The sequence below is a fragment of the Morus notabilis genome, unplaced genomic scaffold (genome assembly GCF_000414095.1).
Source record: "Morus notabilis unplaced genomic scaffold, ASM41409v2 Scaffold1615, whole genome shotgun sequence".
NCBI classification, from domain to species: Eukaryota; Viridiplantae; Streptophyta; class Magnoliopsida; order Rosales; family Moraceae; genus Morus; species Morus notabilis.
The window spans coordinates 119,393-143,601 of NW_010366582.1; the positions used below are offsets into that span (position 1 = coordinate 119,393).

Here is a 24,209-nt window from a genome sequence, read left to right on the forward strand (position 1 = left end):
TTGGCGCTTCAGAATTTCAAATCTTAAGTTTGGTTATGATCATTTCAAATGTTGGCTTTTTAAAAAGTTATTTCTCTATCCTAACAATTAATTTAGAGGAAGAAAAAGAAAGGGTACTTTAATTATTAAAAAAAATAGCTACATTAATGAGCATCTTGTGATTTTTCGGTACTTGGTTTCAGTTGAAGAACCCATAAATGAAAGAAAAGCATTTGCCCAGAAATTTGAGTTCATTAACGTTTGATTGATGGATTTAGAATTATGATTCAGAATAATTTTTGATTTATGTGTGTTTTTTGTGAGAAAAAATACTGTAACAAGTCACAAATTATAATTCGAATTATGACATGAATTCTTGAACCAAACGCACTCTTTAGTTGGAGCCTTGGAGGTAGACATCGAGGGATGGAGGGAGAAAGCTACATGGAGAGGGCTAACTTATTTGGTCGGAGGAGGAGGAGGAAGAGGAGGGATGTGCTTTCCAAATTAGATCCTTCAATTTAGGGAAAGATTCAAACAATTCATTAAGTTTAATAATGAAAAGATTGTTTAACCCTGTAAATAAATTATTAACAAAGTTTAAATAGTCAGTAATTTAACAAATAATAATTATATATGCTTTCAACTCTCTTTTTATCCCACTTATTATAATCCTCTTTACCTTTTTTAACTCTCTAACTCTCTAACTCTCTCCAACCAAAACGACAAGCGGTGGAGTTTATATATATGTATATGAAATCTAGAGATGATACAAATGGAAAATGAATCTAAGTTCATACTCTAAAATTTTGATAGTAAAATCGAATAAAAAAATATGCATATAAACATAAGAAAGTGAGCTCAGAACTGTGACAAAAAGAGTACATGGAATATCCCAGAGCTCTCCAAGAACAAAGATTTTTTCCCCCTAATTTGTTGCTTTGAGGAAGAGGTGGAAAATGCAGGTGAAAGAAAAAGCGTTTTAGGTTTCAGTTTAGGTGAAAGGGGGAAAAAGAAAAGAATAAAGAATACATTGGAGAGTAAATTAGACTTTTTACCACCTGAAGAGTTCCCTCTATTTTTTCGCTGCCTGATCCGTCCATAAGAGGGAGATGCAAAATGATGGACCCAGGTGGATAGCTCATCCCCCACATCTCTCCCTTCCCATCTCCTTCCAACCAAACAACTGATTTGGCCTCTCCTTCCATCCCTCTCCCTCTACCCCCTCCATCCATCCATCCATCAATCCCTCCTACCAAACAAAGCGTTAAATTGATGATTAACAAAGTGTTAAACAATTTTCGCAGGAGAGAGATGAACCATGGACGGGAATGTGGTGGTTTATTAATTTTGCAATCGGTCAAACTATTATGCTAAAGGTAGATTTTTAGCTGACTAAATTGTTCTGACATAAAAAGCGACGAAAGAAATTAACTTTTCTTTTTAATTAATGTCACGAAAGAAATTAACTTTTGCTTCCACAGTGCTAAATAACAACATTTTTTCTCCTAAAAAAAAGTAACATTTTTTGGCTGAAAATACAAAAATTGTACACTGGTTTAGTGTTGGAACTTTGGACGGGACGTCCGCAACTGTCCGAAAAAACTGAATTTGTGCCCATTGCCTGAGTCTGCCCGCCCGAGAAATTTAGGCTACCCGTCCGAACCCAAAAAGCACCTTGAACAGGCTTCGGGCAGGTCTTAGCTGCTCGAAGGTCGCGAATTTTTTAAATATTTTATAAAATTATATATAATATTATTTATTAATTATATTTGTATATAAATAATTATTAAGTTATTTATTGTAAAAATTATATAAAAACTATAATTAAGATTAAGAGAGATTAAGAGAGAGAGAGCTTAGGATATTGTGTAAGTTTTTGAAAAAATTGTGAGAGATTGAGAGAGATTGAGAGAAATTAAAAGAGATTGAGAGAGTTTAGATGAGGAAAATGTTTGGGGGATGGTGGGGTATTTATGGAGAAATTTTTGGGTTAAAAAATTTATTTTTTTCCCCCAAATTCGGATCCAATAGCTATTTCTTGATTTGGCGGGTAGGGTTCGGGCCGAAATCGAGCAACGGTAAAAAAAAAACCATTGGTGGTTGGCCTTTCGGCGGCGGTTCAGGTCGGGCGCCAACGGTCAACAAACTAGCCGTTTGATCGAGCTTCAGGCAATTCGGGCCTAAAGAAAAAAAGTAAAAAAATTTCAGCGGTCAATGGTCGGGAGCTTTCGATTGGCGGCGGGCTTCGACGATATTCATTCTTTTTGGGCGGCCCAAGCCCGAGCCTGAGAAATAGCTTGAACGGGCGGCCTTAGGTGCCTGCCCGCCAAACCCTAAAAATTCAGGTTTCGAGCATGCCCGCCAACCGAAAGTTCCAACACTACACCGGTTAAAGCAAAAGATACACTCTTGACATCCAAGTCTCGCTGTTCAAATTCTAACGAAACCCGACTTCTCTTTCATTAATATTGGACTATGTACATTTTCAAATATGCTGGACATACAAACAAGCTCATTCAATACTGAGCAAAGAATAAGGTGATACAACTACAATATTAATATTGTTATTACGAAATTTTTAATTTCTTTTTATTGGGGAATGGGAATAACCTGTTCCTATTTCTCATCAAAACTAAAAACTAATTCTGGAATGAGAATTGAATTTACATCGCCATGAGCGCTACTGTGGATCACCGACAAAAAGACCGAGCAAAGTGCCCAATAGATCAATCCTGTGATGAAGCAGAATATTCAAAAAGGAGCCGTTTTGATGGGGCAGATTGTAGCAGCACACGCAAGCGGCTCGTAAGCTGATAGATCAAGGTCCATTGCATCGCCATTTCCGAGTCCTTCATCTGCCTAACAATGGAGGCCTACGAAAAACAAAAGGAAACATAAAACGAGTGATATTCATGATTTAGAAAACAATTTCAGAACCAAGTTTAATACAGCTGTCCATATAAAACTCCATTAAAGACGTGTAAAAATCACTTGAGAGCAAAGATAAAGGTTTTCTAGTAAGATAACCTGAAGACGTTTTCCAAGCTGCACTTCAACTTCTGTACCAAATGAGATACTACTGGCAATAGATTTAAGAGGATCAACTACACCACCATTCGAAAGCAAACTCGGAATCTGTGGTGCATAAACTAGCCTCCATCTGGCTTGACCAAATTCCCCCTTTCCTTCAATTCTTGGCATGAGTTTTTCAAGTGTTGTAGTTGCAAGCTTTTGGAATGCAAGCTGGCCATTGCCTTCCAAAATGGACTCTGCCAATTGGCTCTCAAAAACTCTAGTAGCCTATGCAAACAGGGAAAAAAAGGAAGATTTATTTTATTTCATTTTACTTTACGTTTACAGCACACGTAAAGTAAAATAGGAGCAAATATTCATCCTTGCAACAGCAAATTTTTAGTAGTTCCTATAAGATAAAGTAAAGCTTCAAAGCATGCTAAAAAAACAGAAGTATGCGCATCAACTACTGGAGGTCCTCATTGTACCTCCCATTGTTTTTGAAGTCTGTTGAGGTGTCAAATTCTAGTCGAAGGCTTAAGGCTCAAAAGAGGCTTTACGTCTTTGATGCTTGGGTCTGAGGCATTCGAGGCTTAAGCCTCTGTTTTGAGCTCTCTTTTTTTTTTTTTCTTTTTTTTTTTTAAAGAAAATTCTTTTATTTCTGCTGAGTTGGGTTTCTCTTAATGGATAGGATAGCCTTCTGGTTTTGGGCTATGCATCAATATAAAAGGAAAAGAAGATGAAGAGAATAGGTAGAGAAGAAATATAATGGAGGCAGAAGTTGCCTCTTGATTCCAGTTGGATTGATCATTTCCTGAAAGATGGAGCTTGAAATTTGATTGGAAAATGTTACCTCCAGGGGTGAAATGGCATCCTGCTCAACAGGCCGTGTAGAAGTCACCACCAGTTTGTCCTGCCACTTGCTGGCCCGACTTTGAATCCTGAATTGCCACTCAGATCCTACCAAAACTAAATCTAGCATCGGATCTAGTCCATTCTCGGGCTCAAATTTTGCAATATTCAGATGCTCTTGCTTAAGTCTCATCTGAATTCGTCGCATAAATTTTAGCTCAGCATAAAACAAAAGCCAGCCAAAAAAAAAAAAAATGAACTAGCTCTGGACTGGAAACCTTCGACTCTAAACAAGAAAATAAAAAATGAATCCAAGAGAAGTTAACAGGACTCACCTGAGTGGCAACAAGATTTACATCACCATTCTCAAAAGTCAGGATGCCTTTGGGTTGAATCCATTTTGGATCAGCTAGACCATCCAACTCGAGTTCTCCACTAACACCAAAATTAAGAATCAAAGGATAAACTATCCTCAATTCAGGGCCTAGAAAAAGCTTCAAGTCACTAAGCCGAATGTCCACATTTGGTTTGAAATCCACTTGCTCCCTTTCCTTTTCAACTTCAGATGATTCAACTGCCAATGTGAACAATTAAATAGGTGAAACGACAGGACTTGCACAGTATTTAGCAACAACAAAACATTATCGAACACAAACTGACAAAGCATCGATGCCTTCTTACCTGAGGGTTGAGGGAACCGGGTGGTCCTTGAAGCAGCAGGTTGTGAACTGAAAAACCGTGAAACATATCTTGAAGCAACTGCCCTGTTAACACTGCCACTGGGAAGCCTAGACTGGTTTGATACCAATCTATTAGGAGCAGCTCCACTGCCCTTATCATGAGGTAGATAAGCTTCTCCATGGCTCAGTTTGATATTTCCAGAAATATTTGGTTGCAATATAGAACCTGTTATCTGCATCTGGGAGTCAACCTGGGCACTGTGATTTTAGAATCCCATTAGCCTTTTCTGACGAGCATACGAAAGTTTAAGCAGTTAAACCAGCTACAAATGAGTCACATACAGTAAACTCTATAAACAAAATGCATTACAGTGTGAATACATACACACGCATACTTATATATAAGGTGTTCATAACACAGGAACTAACAAAAAGTAAATCACGAGTTTGTTGTGCATTTAAGAAAATAAATTCTATGACAAAACAATGGCCAAGAGGTAGTAGGAACCTTAGAATATTCTTCGCGCGGACCTCAAGAACTTCACATTTTAAGTCTATCTTATCACCAAGGGCTGCTTCACTCGTCCTTAGAGGCAGGTTCCCTTTTATAAACAGCTTACCCCTTCTGCTAACCCTACTTTCCAATGAACTGATACATAACCTATTTGACTTAATATGGACTGTGCCACCAAAGTTTGTTAGTGGCTTCCAGAGTACTGGTGAAGAGATAGATGCCCTGTAGAATGACGCAAACCCATCGAGCACTGGTTGTTCAACTGTCCCTCTTACCTATATATTTGAAACACCTCACAAGTCAAAGAAAGTGAATTCTTATCTAATTGCTTCTTATTGTAACATGAAACATTTATTTTTCACAAATGCTTAGAACATAAACTTGGCCCATAAATAACCTTTTTGACCTACCTGTATCATAATATCAGCATTTCCATGAAGCCAGTTGGCATGAGGAGATAAAGCAGTTAACAACATCATGCCTCCATCTTTAATATCAGCATCCACTCTAACTTCACCTACATCTAGTATATTCCAGTTTAAGCCTTTAAGGCTTTCAGCTAGTTGGGTATCCCAACCCTCTTCATTTCTCTCTCTGGGAAGTTTCTTTTCATTGGCATCATCACTGGAACCCCTATCTCTTTCTTTTACCCAACCACGCTCCCAATTGACTTGACTTATATCTTTTTCTACATCTTCGTCTAACATGCTATTTTGGACAAAAGTAAGAGGAATACTTCCTTGGATATGTACATGACCATTCTGAACGATTGGTTCAAATTTTGCATTAAACAGAAAACGACTGGTTGAAGTTAGAGATGCAACAATTTCAGCTCTGCCGAGATCTATACCACCAATGGCACCATCCAAGAGCCTAACTTGCACATCACATTCTGGTTTTGCAAGGGTACCTCTAAGATCACCTTCCATGTGCAATATACCCCTAATTGGTGCTAGGAATTGTCGCAAAGATTGAACAACATCATTAGCTGAAGACTCAACAACCTGAACTAGAGTGGGCACTAGACTCACAGGAAAATTTAGAACAGCAAAATGAAGATTATTCTTTGGCCCTAGCAAAGTCCCATCTGCATGGATTGTGGCATCATCCTTCTGAATAAAAATTTTCTCCAGATGCAGACCATCATCATTGCTGTAAGCACCAACTGCAAGAACACGTTGAGTTTTGTAGGTTCCCCACTCCCAGTCGTCCCCACAAAAGTCGAAGTTTGCCTGAAAAACAAGTAATAACCAAAGACAATAATAAGAAGACAACAATTTTTGACCAAGGGACCAATGAAACATAATAAGCGGTAACAAACAGATGATTCCTCCTAGACAACAAACGAAGATGATAGTACGTAAGCTTCAAGACCAGAGCATAATTGCTAAGGAGGACGAGCCAAAACTAGGGTATTAGTTAAGAATATATGACTTCAACTGACAATAACAGAAAACGAGCAAAATTCAATATAGTGAGAAATACACCAGAACCTCAATATACAACTTTTTATGTTTTTCAAATCCTTTAAGAAGAAATTTGTCTTATTGCCATTTCAAAATTGACCATTGCATCTTTCGATATACAAACATCTAGATTGATGCCCCCTGAAGATTGAAAGGTACACACCATTGTATCCCCGTTGCCGCCACCACTTGCTTCGAGAGAGCCATGCCAACGACCTTTAAGTTCACCCAAACCTGGAAGACTTAGACCTTCCAAAATAACCTCGTTTGATGATATGTAAAGGCCATGTATAACCTGATGTCACAGATCGTTTACAACCAAGATAGTTAAAAATAAATAAATAAAACTGGTCGCGAAATGATTACATGCAGAAATCTCCAAGAGATTAAAGGAAATGAAAATTTTAATTTGTGTGCAATAAGACACTTTAGACAAATCGTTTTCTACAAGTGTTTGTTGTTTTCTTGTTTGGCATGTGGAATATCTCTTACAAACATAAAAGGACCTTTCAAATCAAGACACAATGTAAAAAATAGCAAGCGGTTACCACATTTTGTGATAAAATACTCACACAGAAGTTGCTTCCTAACGATCCATCACCTTTACTATCACTACTCACTAATGCTACAATCACCACCTTAATAGCCACTATGTTACCATCTTTGGTCACCTTTTATACATCACTTTTCTTCATTTTTCCTTTCATCAAATAAAAACACAAAACTTTGCTGCCCTACTTTCTACCAAAAAAAGGAAGAATAAAAAAAAAACTCTGAACACTACTATGAAACAAACAGAGCCTGATTGAAGGGCATAAAGTAGAAACGGTTCAAACAAGAAATGAAGATAAAGTGCTTCATAAACAAACTACCTCAAGCATTTCTTTAGCACTTTCCATGTTTAATCCCACTGATTGCAAACTTTGAATAAATAAGTCCTGCAGAGAAGTGAGAAAGAAACATATATAGTTAGAAACTTAAAATTTTGCATAGCCATTCGAGGATATTCAAATGTCAAGAAGCTGAAAATGCACTAGAGTTGAGACAATTTGAATAGGAAATAAAGTAACCACATCCCATCGACAAAGTTATATTATACGCCGGTGACATGCAATTCAACTTCACATTCTGCAACTAGACAAGATTAGCTACATACTCCATATATACAATCAAGTAATAGATTTTAGTGTTCAGAGAAATACAACTCTACATACACTTTTCACTGTTCACAGAGTTCTTTCCTACCTATAAAGGTTGAACTGCTCTCCGAAACACCCTTTTTCTTCCAGTAAAAACCTTCTCACCTTCCAAATAATTTCTACCAAAATAGTCTATTACTTTGAGACAAATTCAACTCCAGTGGTGCATGTTTCTTCAAAAGTTTGAACAATGACACTCACGAATGAAGCTAAATAAGTATAGATGAATCACTTGAAATGCTACAAAGAAAGGCAGAATCACTTGAAATGCTACAAAGAAAGGCAGAATCAACAGAAAATATTTCGTTATTTGGGCTGTCCTCTTTTGCTAAGGCTTCTTGTTCTCTTGTTTATCTCCGTCTTCTCCTTTTCGTAAACAATATTCCACACCGAGGGGGGAAACAATGAAGATGCAAGTAGGAAAATGAGAAAACCCTATGATGTTGGTTTACTGTAAATATTCAAGGACAGAGTCTTTAATTTCCATGTCCAGATTGTTGAATAGTTCGATTCAGATTCAAGCAGTTAAACGTTTCGAAGATATCAGATGATTAGTATAATGCACATTCATTCCTAACGCATTCAAGTGGAATATGACCTTTGATCTCGTATGGACTGCAGGATCTGTACTTCTAGATATAAGTCTTGCAAGGGGAAGCATCTCAGCAACCTCACCTCGGGGAACTTCAAGTCTCATTCGCCACCTCCCCATGGAAGATATGACACTACCTAGATGCCCAGCCATTGCCCTTTTAAGCAAGCCACCAGTCTCCCCGCCAGCAAGATTTCTGTCTCGAGTGCCAGGCAACACATATTCTCCATGAAGCTCATACTTGCTATTGCTTTGCTCTAAAACAGTTCTTTCGACAGTAATCTAAACAAATGAAAAATAAAATAAAATACAATATTAGACACGTCATTCAAATTGTCAAATGTGCCTAACAAACAGGTAGCAAACATGAAATCATCAAAATTAAAATTATAGCGGTGGCATCAACTCTAGGAAGATAAATTAGTAGGAGAAAGATATCGTTCCATGAAGGAATTTGATAAGAACCAGGGCCAGGAGCTGCTTGTCTATAGTAGAAAGAAGAAACGCTACGCTAGTTAAGTAGTAGCTGACATGGCTTGTAACTGAATTCGGTTAGTTTGTTAGCGTAGGAGCATGGGTTGTTATTGGGACTGAGTTAGTCTATAAATAAGAGAGAGCTCGAGAGGTTAGAGTAGTTTTTGGAAGTGTAAAGTTTTGGGAGGAGAGTCAGTGATCTCTCGAATATCACCATTGTTGTAGTGATTGATTGCTTGTATTTCAATAAAATTCACATTCATCTTTCTTGTTTTCTGCCAATTTGTTGAGGTATCCATCAAATTGGTATCAGAGTAGTTCGCCTGGGAAATGGTATTCACAAGGATGGATGGGAGATTAGAATTTGTTGAAAAAGACGTCAAAGAGCTCAAGATGGACGTCAATGAACTCAAAGCGGTTGTCGGACAACTTTCAGAGGATATGGGAGTTGTGAAGGAGTATATGAAGGAGCTTACCGGTTGGATGAGGTCGGGAGGCAATGCGAATCCACCAGCAGAGCAAGCTAGGGCATCGGCTTCGAGCGGCGATGAAGGTGGCGGCGCTACAATGGCGGCGAATCGTTCCGGTAATGTTTCAGCACCGAGTGGTTGGGAATCGCGGTTTCGTCAAATGGAGATTCCTCTCTTCAACGACGAAGATCCGCACGGCTGGCTATTTCAGCGTGAGCGGTATTTCTAGGTTAAAGGCGTCAAAGAGGTGGAACGGGTCGCGGCGGCCGTGATTGGATTGGAAGGGAAGGCATTGAACTGGTTCCAGTGGATGGAATCCAGATCCGGTAACATAGATTGGCCGATCTTCAAGGAATCTGTGATACAAAGGTTTTGATCTTCGCAAACTGGCAACCATTACGAGGCCTTGATTGCTTTGCGACAGGACTCGTCGGTGGCGGAATTTCGTGAGAAGTTTGAATTGCTATCAGCTCCCTTGAGAGAGGCGGACGAGGAATTCCTAATTGGAGCCTTCTCAAATGGTTTAGCTGAGGAGATTAAGTTTGAAGTCCGTATGGTGAAGCCTACCTCTCTAGTTCAAATAATGGACTTGGCCCAAAAAATTGAGGAAAAGAATTGGGCCCTTGAGAGGGCTCAAGTAATGAGGACATCACGGCCCAAACCGAGTGGAGACGGGGCTGGATTTTTCAGAACAAGAGACTATTATGGGCTGAAGAAATCAGTGGTTGGAGGCAATACGGGGAAGTGGCTCCAGCTGGACTCCACCGAAACTTGTGGATAGGAGTAAAGGAGCCTCAGAGATGACACGTACCAACTCCAGTCAATCTGGCATGTCGGTCAACAAGAACCAAGATAATATTCCCTCTCAGACCACGAGGAAACATGACCGCTTCAAGAAGAAAATCTCAAACACTGAAATGCAGCGACCAAGGGAGCGCGGATTATGTTTCCGGTGTGAGGAGAAATGGCGGTTCGGCCACGTTTGTAAAAATCCCTAACTACAGGTTCTCATCACGGCGGTGGACGAAGAAGATAGGGATAGAGCTGAAGCTAGAGTTGAGGAAGAATTGGGGGAACCAACAGCAGAGCAGGGAGAAGGGTCCATGGAACTTTCCATGAATTCCATAGTCGGAATTCCGTCAATAAACACAATGAAGGTGAAAGGTACGATTTTAGACAGAGAAGTGGTTATTTTAATTGAATCTGGCGCTTCACATAATTTTCTTTCTAAGGGGATTGTTGCGGAATTGAAAATACCGATAGATGAGACGCCCAATTTTGGAATAATGGTTGGGAATGGTTACAAGGTAGCCGGGCAAGGAGTGTGTAGACAAGTGGAAGTCCGGTTGCAAGGATTGGAGATAATTCAAGATTTCTTTCCCATTGAACTTGGTAGTTCTGATGTAATTTTAGGAATCAGCTGGCTCGGTATGTTAGGAGAAGTGAGTGCTAATTGGAAGAACCTCACTATGCAGTTTAATTGGCGTGGAGAACGGGTTTTACTCCAAGGGGATCCTTCCTTGTCAAAAACTCTGGTCTCTCTTAAAGCGATGATTAAAGCGATTCAAAAGGAAGGACAGGGGTTCCTGGTTGAGTTTGGGCAGGTGCCAGTGTTGGACCGGTCGGAAGGGAGTGCAGACGAAGTTGAATTGGAGAAGTTGTTGACAGAATTCCATTCGGTTTTTGAACCTCCGGCAGGTCTTCCTCCTTCACGGTTTCGCGATCATGCGATTCCACTGAAGGAGGGGACAGACCTACCGAATTTACGACCATACCATTTTCCTCATTCTCAAAAAAATGAGATTGAACGAATTGTGAAAGAAATGATGGCAACAGGAATCATTAAACATAGCAACAGCCCTTTTTCTAGTCCGGTGTTGTTAGTCAAGAAGAAATCCGGCGAGTGGCGCTTTTGCGTGGATTATCGCGCATTAAACAAAATTACAGTCCCTAATCAGTTTCCGATTCCGGCTATAGATGAATTGTTGGATGAGCTAGGAGGTGCTGTTTTCTTTTCCAAGTTGGACCTGAAGTCGGGCTACCATCGAATCAGGGTGTGTGAGGATACACCGAAAACAGCCTTTCGTACTCACGCCGGTCACTATGAATTTCTGGTTATGCCATTCGGCTTAACAAACGCGCCTGCTACCTTCCAATCCTTAATGAACAAGGTTTTCCGACCACGCTTACGCAAATTCGACTTGGTCTTCTTCGATGATATCCTTGTCTACAGTAAGGATTGGGATTCTCATTTGCAGCACCTGCGAAGTGTCTTTGCCTGGCTGCAGCAACACTAATTGGTGGCCAACAAGAAGAAGTGTGTTTTTGGGCAGTGCAGGGTAGAGTATTTGGGCCATATCATCACTGACACTGGTGTTCAAGCTGATCCTAAGAAAATTACCGCCATGATTGATTGGCCCATTCCCAAGACCGTTCGGGATTTACGGGGGTTCTTGGGGCTCACAGGCTACTACAGGCGTTTTGTGAAGGACTATGGTAAGGTGGTTGAACCCTTAACACACTTACTTAAAAAGGATGCCTTTTTGTGGACTTTCGAAGCACAAGGAGCTTTTGAGGAGCTAAAACAATGGATGGTCACAATACCAGTTCTAGCCTTGTTGGACTTTACCAAAACCTGTCATTGAGACTGATGCTTCGGGGCGCGGTCTGGGAGCTGTTTTGATGCAGGAAAATAGGCCAATTGCTTTCATCAGTCAATCGCTTTCTGATAGGGGTCGCTCTAAATCAGTGTATGAATGCGACTTAATGGCAGTTGTGTTGGCTACAAAAAAGTGGCGGCATTATATTTTGGAGGCATTTCATTGTGAGAGCGGATCAATGGAGCTTGCGGTTCTTCTTGAACAGCTTGTCATGAATGAGGCTTAACAACGGTGGATTTGTAAGCTCATTGGATTGGATTTTGAAATTATAAGCCTAGGCGAGATAACTGAGTGTAGCAGATGCCTTATCCAGAAAAAACGAGGGTCCCCAACTGCAGGTATTTTCGGTGATGCGTACGCGGGAATTGGAGACTATTGAAGAGGAGGTGCAAAAGGATGATAAGTTGCGACTGATTGTTCAGGGCCTCTTGTTGGACCCTCAATTCAAAGCCGGTTACCAGCTCAAGAGGTGTCATCTTTACTACAAAAACAGGTTTGTTTTGACACCGAATTCTCCATTAATTCTGAAGTTTTTCAGAGAATTCCATTCGTCCGCTATGGGGGGTCACTCTAGGTTCTTTCGGACCTATAAGCGTTTGGCGGCAGTCTTATTCTAGGATGGAATGAAGCGTGATATTCAGCGCTTAATCGCTGAATGCGATGTTTGCCAACAGGTGAAATATGATGCCCTTAAACTAGCCAGCCTCTTACAGCCCTGCCGATCCCAAAGAAAGTTTGGGACGATGTCTTTTAGATTTTATTGGGGGATTGCCTAAGGCCTTGGGGCTTGATACGATTATGGTGGTGATGGATCGTCTGACCAAATATGTGCATTGTTTTTCGCTGTCCCATCCTTTTACAGCTCGGGAGGTCGCGAACGTCTTTGTGAATGAGGTAGTCTGTTTGCATGGTTTTCCTCACTCAATAGTGTCGGATAGGGATCGGGTGTTCATTAGTAACTTTTGGAAGGAGTTGTTTCGGCTAGCAAGTACTGACCTCCGCTTACCATCCCCAAATGGATGGCCAGACGGAGGTGGTTAACCGGAGTTTGGAGGATTATTTGAGGTGCTTTTGTGGTAACAAACCACACCAATGGCCTAATTGGTTGGGGTGGGCCAAGTTTTGGTTTAATACTACATTCCATAGCTCGGCTGGGATGACGCCATTCACGCATTGTATGGCCGAGACGCTCTTCCGATGGGAGGAAGGTGGCTCGGTGGTGGAAGTTGTCAGCAGCTACGTGAAAGGAATAACATTCTTCGGGAGCTGAAAGAGAGATTAACCATTGACCAGACTCGGATGAAGTTGTATGCGGACAAGAAGCGCAGGGAAGTCCATTTTCAAATAGGTGACTGGGTCTATTTGAAGCTCCAACCCTACCGTTGGAGGTCGTTGGCTCGTCGGCGCAATGAAAAGTTAAGCCCTCGTTTTTATGGCCCATTCTAGATAGTGGAGAAGGTTGGGGAAGTTGCTTATCGCCTCTAGCTTCCTTCCTTTGTGCGTATTCATGACGTGTTCCATGTGTCCCAACTTCGGAAGGTGTTACTCCCCTCTACGCCCGTGCAGCAGCCGCCAACCGCTTTGACAGAGGACATGGAGCTGGCGGTGGAACCAGCAGCCCTGCTTCGGTCTCAGAAGCTTTTGGATGGCTCCATTGAAGTTCTGGTCCAATGGAAGGCCCTCCCTGAGTGTGATAGCACCTAGGAGTCGTGGGTTTTGTTATCTACTCAGTTTCCCCACTTGAACCCTGAGGACAAGGTTCTTGTGCATTAGGGGATAGAAAGAAGAAACACTACGCTAGTTAAGTAATGACTGATGTGGCTTGTAACCAGGGCCACGAGCTGCTTGACTATAATAGAAAGAAGAAACACTACGCTAGTTAAGTAATGACTGACGTGGCTTGTAACTGAATTCGGTTAGCTTGTTAGCGTGGGTTGTGATTGGGACTGAGTTAGTCTATAAATAAGAGAGAGCTCGAGAGGTTAGAGTAGTTTTTGGAAGTGTAGAGTTTTGGGAGGAGAATCGGTGATCTCTCGAATATCACCATTGTTATAGTGATTGATTGATTGCATTTGAATAAAATTCACATTCATCTGTCTTGTTTTCTGCCAATTTATTGAGGTTTCCATCAGAATTCCATTCAGTTCAAACCCACAACAATATGGTAAAGAGACTCACAACATCACCGCTCCATCTAGCAGCCACATCTAAGGCTTCACCTAGTACACCACTGAATTTGGGCCTAAGAACAGATAACACTCCATGGCCTCTTCTTTTCTGAAGATTAAGCTGAATTTCTGCCTGTAAGCAAACAACCAACTAATTAAGTTCAAACGAGAACAAAAAATTACCACGGAAAGCCGTTAAAAGATTCAAAAGACTGTTTATAAGTAAAGACACTTCATCCATCATAGAGAAAAAAGAAACCGCCAAGGCGCTAACCTGTATTGACATTATAGAAGGCATGGGAAACATTTGTACAAAAATCAGAAAACTACCAATAGAAAACCAATGATATTTCTCTCCAGGAAGTACATAGGAGCAAGCAGCAAAGATTTTGGTGCAAATTTGGAAGCTTAAAATGGCCTTCAAACTGAAACAAAAAGGCCTTTCATACCATTGTTAACGTTACTATCTTGCACCCATCTATTATTGCATTCTTTCAGTTATAATTTTAGAAGCAATCACTAAATTGTACGACTGCCACAGAGCACAAACTAAAAACTCACAATTTAAAACGTTTAACCCATTTATTTGGCCATTCTACCATAATTTAAAGGTGCAAGGAAGACCACCGACGGTGTTGGAGAATGGAATGCAGGAAACAACTAACTCAAGCAGCATCGAGCTAGCTTACCCTTTGTAGTGTCCCCCGGAGCGAAGCCAACTCCAATTCATCAAGCGGCAAATGGCGCACCTGCAACCAGCAAACACAAGCAGGGAACAAGCTTTGCGCATGTTTTTTCTTTCATTTTTATTAACAAACAGAAATAAACTATAAATAAGTTCAGGTACCTCCAAGTTAGCAGAATGAAAGGGTTGGAAACAAATGTTAGCTTTTAGTTGCCCCTTCTGAAGGGAAAAAGACAACATTTTTCCATGTTCTGAATTTTCTTCACTGTTAGGATTCAATGGCCCTACAAACTCCACTGCAAGACTTTCATCTGACCTGCCTGTGGCATCCAGCTGCGTTAAAGGAAACAGGGTTTCATAAAAGCCTGGCAATCAAAACAGGATAGAGTAATTCACTATTGTAATAACAGTGATAGGTCTATGACCAAAGATATCCAACTACCTTCCTTTTCTATTCAAACGATCCATGAAACCAGGCCTATTCTCAAATTCCCGATTTCATTCATTCAAAATTTTTTCTCATTCCCCAAGCATTTCACAGGATGTGACAATTTCACTTTTGCATGAACATTGTGTCTCATGGAACCCCCTATGAACAATGTGTCTAATTGAACACTCTATATGTACTCGTATGACAATAACTCTACTTGTCTGACAGATAAGCTTTCAATCTTTAACATCAAATAGAGTAGTCAAATACTCAGTACTGAACCCAACGAGTTGCCGACTTTTGTCTAATACCCCCCTTATATGTGTGTCTTTATTTTTGTAACCTTCTTGTTTTGCTTTAAACAGTCAAGCAAATCATCTAAACGTTTAACATGTTTACATATTTAAGTAATAATGTACACCATGAATTGAGATTTACACTACCTTGAAACAATCACGTGAAATGCTCAATTGTCCAGCCAATTGAGGTCCCAACATCAACTGATTCAATTTGAGACCCGTGATATGAACTTCACCAGCAAGACAGTTTCCTTTGTCTGTTAATTTTACTTGTTTCTTGTTAATCTCGAGATCTGAGACTTGCTCATTACTTATACTGCTTGGTTGTAACACCTTGCCCGCAAACTTGATCTTTCCTGTTGCTTTCAAGTGGATGGGCTTTGGAGAATCAAAAGGATAAGAAGAGACCAAACTAAAGAATTCAAAAGCGCGCATACGCAAATCCAATTCGATTCCCTCAACAACAAATGGCATGGCACTCTTTGCACTAAAATTCTTCCTGTTTAGCCAGTATTCATCGTGATAAGATGTTTGAACCTTTGTGTTCAACTCAAAAGCAACAGATGAGGAATTAACAACAATTGAATCATGTGAGATGATGATGTCTCCCCGAGCATCACTAAATGACCCTTCAGCCTTTGGTGCAGTCCATTTAATATCAAATTTCCTATACAAAAAGAATGTCACATGAGAAAAATTGGAGACTAAGGAACATCCAAAACAGGATATACTTTACCGCACTACCAAGATTTTGTAACAGCCATCTTCTTCAAAAAAAAATTTTCCAAATAGCCATTGAGGAAATTTTGAGCAGCATTAACAATAATTTGTAAGCATGAAGTGAAGAGTCATACGGTCTCAATAAGGAACCAGAGAGTTTTGTTTCTCCATTTAAATCCCCTAATTTGTATGGAACTAATTGAAGATAACCAGGCATATATCGATCCATTATTTTGTCAAAGCACAAACTTCCAGAGAAGTTCACATCCATTGCTGTGTCATCCTCCTCACCCTGTAAAGTCAAAAACTCTGCACCAAGATTAATTTGAAAAACAAAGATTCCAGCAGAAGTCCCAAAGATTCACCATAAAAAAAATAAAATAAATAAAATAAAGGAAAAAAAAAAAAGAAAGAAAAGAAGGAAGAAAGAAAAAGTTGTTCCATATCTAACAGCTAGTCAGACAACGTCACTTAGGCTTCAGACAAAAGAGTTTCCAGCCCATACACGAGGACTACAACTAAAAGAAAGTACAACAGAGTGAAATGTAACATAATAAGAAAGATTTTCCAACAAGTTGATGAAAGCTCTCTAAGAAGTAAACCTATGAAAGAGAATTCAAAATATTGAGAAGATGCAACTACACTTCCCATGAGTTGACTAAGGAAAAGAAAAAAAAAAAAAACAAGTGATTACTAATGTTTACGTGCATATGTAAAGAGAGACGCACATCTTAGCAGTTAGCAGAAAGAAGACAGAGTAATAACTAAACATTCGTCCAGATTAAGAACAAGACAGTCTGTCTCATAAAAGTATTAATACCTCCGGGCAAATCCACGCATTCCCTGCACCTCGAATTTCACCACCATCCACAAGGCTAGCTCGAATTCCATATAAGTCAGCAACCTATAACACAGTAGATTTACATTTGAAAATTCTGCACATATAAAGTGAGGACTGACCATTCAATTAGTTGCCCTTAAAAAACTTACACAATTGTCCGTATTGAAGGTGAAGTTGGCTGATAAATATGAAAATGGAACGCGATCAAACGCGGCTATGGCACCAGCCTCCTTACTTTTCAAAACAGCTTCTGAAGCAGCGGATGGAGCAAAATCAGAAGCTAAATAAGACATTTTTCTAGAAACCATTCCACTTCCCACAAATATAGGAGCATACAGTGGGCCTTGACAATTAAAAACAGCAGTCACAGAACCAGCAAGCTGCAACCAATACGGAAAATGGTGATTAACAATGCTAGGAATGGTATGGAATATGGATGAACTTGTATCAGTACTATCTCCTTGTTCAGGCATCTTCCTGAGAGAGAATTATCGATCCAGGAGTGAATATGTTAATATATCCGTACAGGTAATTTTCATTTGCATTGGAAGAAGAAACACACAGATCAAAAAGCTCAAGATGCATGTACCGGAAACATGAGAGGTCTCATCTTGAAAGTATTCATCAGAGAATTTACTTCTACGCAAGGAACCTGTGAATAACATTTTTATGCAAAGATTAAGAGTTGATTGGAGCGCTATATTAAAAATAAAAAAATAAAAAATAAAAACAACCCTCAAATATTAAAAGATAACTTGAATCGACCATAATGCAAAGATAAATGATTCAAACTGGTAAACACAATACTTTATTTAAACAAAAACAGATGTCTCGGGTAAAAATTAAAAAATAAAAATAAAAATAGAAGAAATCCTCAAATATTAAAAGATGACTTGAATCGACGATAATGCAAAGATAAATTATTCAAACTGGTAGACACAATACTTTATTTAAACAAAAACAGATGTCTCAGGTAAAAATAAAAAAAAAAATTAAAAAAAGTTGAAACTTCTACGTAATGACTGACAAATTTCATTCGACCACAATGTAAGAAAAACATTTGCCTAAACCTCAAACAAATAGTTACAAACGACTATGCTGGAGGATTCATCCAAGGAAAAAATCCCCAGTAAATAATCTGTAGCATCCACCTTTTGACCTCGTAAAAATTGTGCATACAAACTAGAAGCATAGAGAAGAGATACCTGACACATAACATGAAACTCTCCCTCATCAGGATGAATTCCAAAATCTCCAGAAGCCTCTAAAGGAACGTCACCAAAACATCCATGTGCATTATGTAAGAAAATTTGTTGACCACGAAAACATAAACTTGCTGAAACGTCCTGTATGTTAAGCATGCACAACAGAAAACTCTTATCACAATAAGGTAATGATAATCATAAAGCAATCAATTCCCATATGCAACTAGGATCATGTTAACGTTACAATTTTAAGGTAGAGACAAATGTCCTAGCAATGCATGACTATATGTTGGCACGCGTTTAGGTATACATATATACTTGTGTGTGTGTGTGTGTGTGTGTGTGTACATACACACATAAAATATTATGTGATGAGAACCTCTGTCAGCAAATTACATATTATTAGATAACAAACTAAGAAATGCCTAAACCCACTAATGGGTTTCAGGTATCTGTTAAAGCAGGGACCCCAATCATTTCCTCCATCATTGAACAAATGAAAGTAGAACGTACAGAAAACCAAGATGGAGCATCATATATGTGAAAAGCCAACCCTGTGACATCAAGCTGTCCATGAAGATTTGGAAATGTTTCTCCGGTAGACATGCAAATGTGAACCTGCCAGAATAGATATTTCAAATAACTCAAATTTGACAAGGAATTCCAACACCTAATGCCTCCTCAAAACAGCCCGAAACCACACTCACTTTTCTAGTGTATAGTAATAAAACAAATAACAAAAAAAAGCGTGACATAGCAACCACACAAAGATTGGGATATAGTATACATCAGAACACAATGCGAATGACAAAGCATCTCTCTCTCTTTTCTCTTAGAATACCCAACAAAACGGTTTCTTGCTAGTAAGATTGAAATGCATGTCAGCCAGCATCCTAACAAAAATAAGAGTCATCAATCTGGGGTCGGGGTACAATGTTTATTGTTTCAGATATATTCCAATAAATTTTGACAATGAAAAAAAAAAGAGTAAAAACTTAAGTTAAAAGCAGAGAAGCACCTCGCCTGTGGCTCTGCCTTTGGACCACTCGATAGGAATTTCTAAAATCCTTTCAAAGAGCTGCATAAAAATAAAAAAAAAAATAAAAAAAAAAGAAGCAATAGAACAAAAGTAGGTAAATCTTTTAAGAACCTAAAGTGCAAACAGAAGTCTTGACAATCTCAATAATGTATCACATTCAACATGCAGTATACCTTACCGGAGCAAATAAATTGCCAGTTTTCAAGTTGGCGTGCCATTTCTGTTCAACAATGTCAACAAAAACATCTGTAGACAACCAGCCGCCGTCCTCAGATGTTAAATCTGATCTCCACATCTTACAGTTGCCACTCAATTCTACATGAACTCGGCCGTAGTGATTTTGAAACTTCACATGTCCATTAACATTCTCCATCTCCCTAGACATTTATAAAGATTCGGTTCTTCACAAGTGCAATCAGGAAAATAGACTGAAATAGAGATTTCTATCACTATGCCTTCTGGCTTTCTAAGGAAAATAGACTGAAATAGAGATTTCTATAACTATTCCTTCTGGCTTTCTGCTAATATGTCAATCAAATAGAAAAATACCCAATCTTGGTTTTTCAAATTTTTCTTGTGTCTTTTTGCTCTTGGGCAGCATTTTTTTTCCCATCAGTGGTAGATGGTATCAAAGGCGCCAATCTTACAATTAAAGGCATCAGTGTAAAAAAAAATGTTACTTCATATAATTCAGTTAAAAAAAAAAGACATCTTGGAATTCGACAAAAAGCTTAGATTGAAGTTTGACTGTTAAAACAATCTTATTGTCAATAGTAAATTACTAATAAATGCAACAGGAGCACCCCGCACCTTGGTTCCCTATCACCGTATGCAAGTAGCATTAGCGTTCCTCCTTTGAAATGGACAGAATCAAGCATAACTGGAAGCGTCTTTCCAACACCTTCATCTTGCACTACATCTTCCCCATAAGCAATTTCTGCAACAATATCGTCAACCCTAGGACCTGTACGTGATGCCAGCTTTTGAATGGGCGTGTAGAAAAAGCAATATAACCGGTCCTTCAGGTTTCTAGAAAAAATGGATAATCTTGAATCAATTGTTAATGGCCAGATAGAAACTGGCCGGTTTGAATCAAGCAATTGATCGAGCTGTTCGGGGATTGGATTTCCTGATGCATGACGTTCATGGCTCTTTGGTATCTCATCATGGCCAGCTAGAACGTCACCTCCTAGATTCTCACTTTCTCCACAACAATTAGCATTAGCTCCTGCAGCACTTGAGCTAGAAGTGCCAGCACCAACCTCATTTTGCACCAAAAGGGTATCAAGATTACTAACATCATAACCTCCCAATGGCGCTGAAGGCCCGCTAGACTTTCTACTTAATAATCCTTGAAAATATGCGGCGGCTGCTATTGCACTACGCCCAAGAATTCTTCTTTTGGCAGTAATTCCAGATGCCGAGATGTCACTTCCATTAGCACTCCTTTTGAATTTGCGTTTTTTTGGCCCCTTTATCACACTGGACCAGAATTTAAGCCCCGAACCGGGAACTTTCACACCAAATGATTTCTCTAAATCTGCATGCTTCGTATCATAATCGACACCTGTGTCCAGGCAATGATGATCTCTCAAATGCATCCTCTCATCTGTGCATAAAAAAGAGTCTAAGCTTGTAAATTCAACTAAACGACTGCTGTCTTCTTTCGAAAAATCACGTCCAGATAGACTAGAACCCTTGTCAAAAACAATAAATCCCATTTCTGCAGCATTTTTGGCTGATTCATCCCTTTCTCTTTCCCAGCGAGCACCTGCTTCCTCTCTAGCAATCCTCCGGGTTTTTGTACGGTAATCAATTCCTTCTTCAGTTGATAAATGTTTTTGAAGAGCATCTCCCGATGAAGGTATCCCTAACCAACTATAATCCTTCTTCTGCACAACCAGTAAAGTCGGATGAGACAAAACTGCATCGACCACAATCTTTCCCCTCCTTAGACTTGCAAAAGGACGAAGACGAATTTTCATGGTGGGCACCTCGCCACAAGAAAATTCCTCATTATGAGGCCCTACTGAACACGAGTCCAATGTAATGCTTAAGGGGGAAATCCTACGAACCTTACCAAAATCAAGCTCACGCTCTATATACTCACTAAGTGCAGAACAAATGGACGGCAAAAGCCTGGCTTCAACAAACCCTTTGGCTTTTGCCCGCCCATACCATACTAACAAGCACACCCCGGAGATCACAGCTACAAAAACAGAGCATCTAATAAGAAATAACCCCTCTTTCCACAAAGGAGCCAAAGAGCTCACCAAAGCCTTGCTTCGAGAAAGACGTTCTTCAACCTTCATTCCATATCTAGACCCCAAATTTTTCTTGAACAATTCCACATTTTGTCCACAGAAATGCGAAAATCTAATGACTTGAGTTATCCAAGGATTCTGCCTTGCAAATACGCACCTCTGAGAACGCCTTTTTCCCCGCTGCCCTCCATCTAAGTAAATAAAATTTCCCACCTTTCTGCCGTTCGAAGAAGACCCATGAAGTGGAACCCCAAGAAAAGGGCAACGGAGTCTCCCGCTCATGGTCTTCCCTTGTATAACAAAATGCTCAATTTCACCCCATGTGTTGGGGACGAAGAAGCTGGTTGCTCCTAGTCCCCTAACAAATTACACTAATACGGAATGCACAGCCACTCCAATCCTATACAGGCAGAAAAATGATGTTCAATAAACTATCGAAACCAAATCAAAAATAAGAAATTTATGTGTACTGGATTCAACAAGAAAAACCAGGAGTGTAAAAAATGAAGAAAACGAATTTAATTCTCATTCGATAAATAATTTCAGCTCAGCAACATAAGATTACTTACACGCAAACAAAGGGAGATTTTTTTTAATTATTTATTCTAGCTCCAAAAGGCATTTATAAACTTCTAAGGTTTGAAAAAAGAAAAAATTCAATGCCCTAGCACTTTGGTCACTGTCGCAAAGGCCTTGGGCAATTGAACTGAACATATAAGGCGAAATTTTCTGTCATTTACAGTAGAATTTGATTCTTGAAGTGGCAGAAACTTCTATTTTCCTCTTTCCTTGTGAGCCATAAAGAAAAATCAGCCCTAAATCAATCGAGATTCACGTCTCACTTACTTCCCTCCAATTTCATTTCTGCAAAATCAAACGCAAAGATTTTCCTCGGATTATATATATATATATATATATATAGAGAGAGAGAGAGAGAGAGAGAGATATGACAACAGTAGCGGAGAGATTTACTACGAAGTGTGAGAAGAAAAAAAAATGTTAAAAGCGTTACATGTCTAACGAACATTTTCTGCAGCAACTAAACAAACAACCGAAAAAGAGAGAGCAAGAAAGAAAGAAAGAAAGAACGAGGGAAGAGTTTGAAGAAGGAATCTTGGAGGAAAATACAACCTGGAGAAATTGAAATGAGCATTTTTCTCCAGCCGAAATTGAAAATTCGAATGAATATCAATTAGCTATGCTCTGTGTTGGTTTCTCTTTTCTTCCCCAATTCTCTTTTGGCGATTTGAGTCAGTTTGAGAGAAAATGCTTTGCTTCGCCAGAATTCAGTTTGAGAGAAAGTGCTTTGCTTCGCCAGAATTACTTGCCGGGATGGTTTTATATTACTTTTTCTTTTCTTTTCTTTTCTTTTCTTTCGTGTGATTGTGTGAGGGTGGGAAAGTGAGGGAAAATATTTTGGCTTCTTGACGGAGCCGCCACCTGGAGTCGTGAAATGACGATTACAACCCTATCCGACGTGACTTCAGAATATTGTGGATCAATCATCCAAACGCCTAAGTTGTTCTTTCACATTTTTGAATTAGGATAATTTAAGTGATAATTTTAAATTGAGTTAAAAGAAACGTTTGGTAAGGGAATTAATACTATGATTTAAATCATAATTTAGATTTATTATAGTATTTTTTCTCACAAAAAATACACATAAATAAAAAATGGTTCTAATTTTATAATTCTAATTCATGAACCAAACGTCTTCTAAGTTATAACTTGAGTTGAAAATATAATTTAAGTTTGTGTTTAGATGTGCACATTTGAGTTATAATTTGAATTGAGAATCTTTTTGAGTTTGTATTTAGGTGAGTCAAAACTTAAATATGTATTTAGATAGTATTTTAATAAAAACTCAATGGTGATGAAAAATTTTAATAGGGTATATGAGTGGGGTTTTATTTATCTTTTCGTTGTGAATACAAAACATAAAAAGTTATGACATTTTTAAGAATATAAAAAATATTGAACCCGTTCACTTCGCCGATTCGAGTTTAGAATTCGAGTTTTGTTACAGTAAAAAGCTCTCAGAAACAGTCACATCTAACTTTTTTGGTACAGTAAAAAGCTCTCACATAACATCACATCTTAACTCGAATTAAAAACTCGAATCAGCGAACTAAACGGACTCTATTGTTCATTAACTTGAATTCAAGTTTATGAACTCGAGTTGAAGGGAAAATTTGAACTCGAGTTTAACTTCAAACTCGAGTTTAAACTCAAATTTTATAAAATAACATGAACTTAAATAAAGTTGTAACTCGAATTTAAATTTTTTTTGAGTTTCATAGTAAAAGAACGACCCCTAAGTTATAGAATTTTTTTTTTTGTGCTTTGCTGCTGGGTCCACATGTTCAAAGAATGAAATCTGAATCTCAAGATGATTTGTAAAATAAAATAATGATAATAATAACAATAATAATAAATTTGGATCTGAAGTCTTCTTTAACATATATTACTATCACTATATTAGATATTAGATAGATGTAAATGTTCCCTAATTAATTAGTAAGAAACTATAGTCAATAAAAAAAAAAATTGATGGAAGGAAATGGCTTCTTTATTTTTAAAGATGGTTTCTAAGTGGATGGTTTTTAAAACTTTTATTAGAATCCAACTCTTTCGCCGACGTAGCCATAACGACCGAG

At 38.8% G+C, this 24,209-nt stretch overlaps 1 protein-coding gene across 3 annotated transcripts; it reads right to left on the minus strand.

Moving 5' to 3' along the window:
• Nucleotides 1-2,434: 2,434 nt before the first annotated feature.
• On the minus strand, nucleotides 2,435-22,944 carry LOC21390778. Of its 3 annotated transcripts, XM_024173879.1 has the most exons (25): nucleotides 22,684-22,944; nucleotides 22,399-22,416; nucleotides 20,099-21,952; nucleotides 19,467-19,665; nucleotides 19,268-19,327; nucleotides 18,763-18,867; nucleotides 18,250-18,390; nucleotides 17,634-17,696; nucleotides 17,194-17,424; nucleotides 17,024-17,107; nucleotides 16,338-16,495; nucleotides 15,628-16,150; nucleotides 14,917-15,087; nucleotides 14,759-14,818; nucleotides 14,080-14,202; nucleotides 8,304-8,579; nucleotides 7,379-7,444; nucleotides 6,670-6,801; nucleotides 5,451-6,272; nucleotides 5,035-5,315; nucleotides 4,528-4,784; nucleotides 4,182-4,420; nucleotides 3,848-4,039; nucleotides 3,010-3,282; nucleotides 2,435-2,855 (listed from the first exon to the last, which is right to left on the minus strand). In XM_024173879.1, exons 3-25 carry the CDS (start codon nucleotides 21,832-21,834, stop codon nucleotides 2,709-2,711), a joined length of 6,339 nt encoding a protein of 2,112 aa, XP_024029647.1. In that variant the 5' UTR covers nucleotides 21,835-21,952; nucleotides 22,399-22,416; nucleotides 22,684-22,944; the 3' UTR covers nucleotides 2,435-2,708. The 3 variants fall into 3 exon arrangements, with proteins under 3 accessions (XP_024029647.1, XP_010109045.1, XP_024029648.1); XM_010110743.2 differs by lacking the exon at nucleotides 22,399-22,416; XM_024173880.1 differs by lacking the exons at nucleotides 22,399-22,416; nucleotides 22,684-22,944 and adding an exon at nucleotides 22,293-22,338.
• Between the last annotated feature and the right edge of the window lie 1,265 nt (nucleotides 22,945-24,209).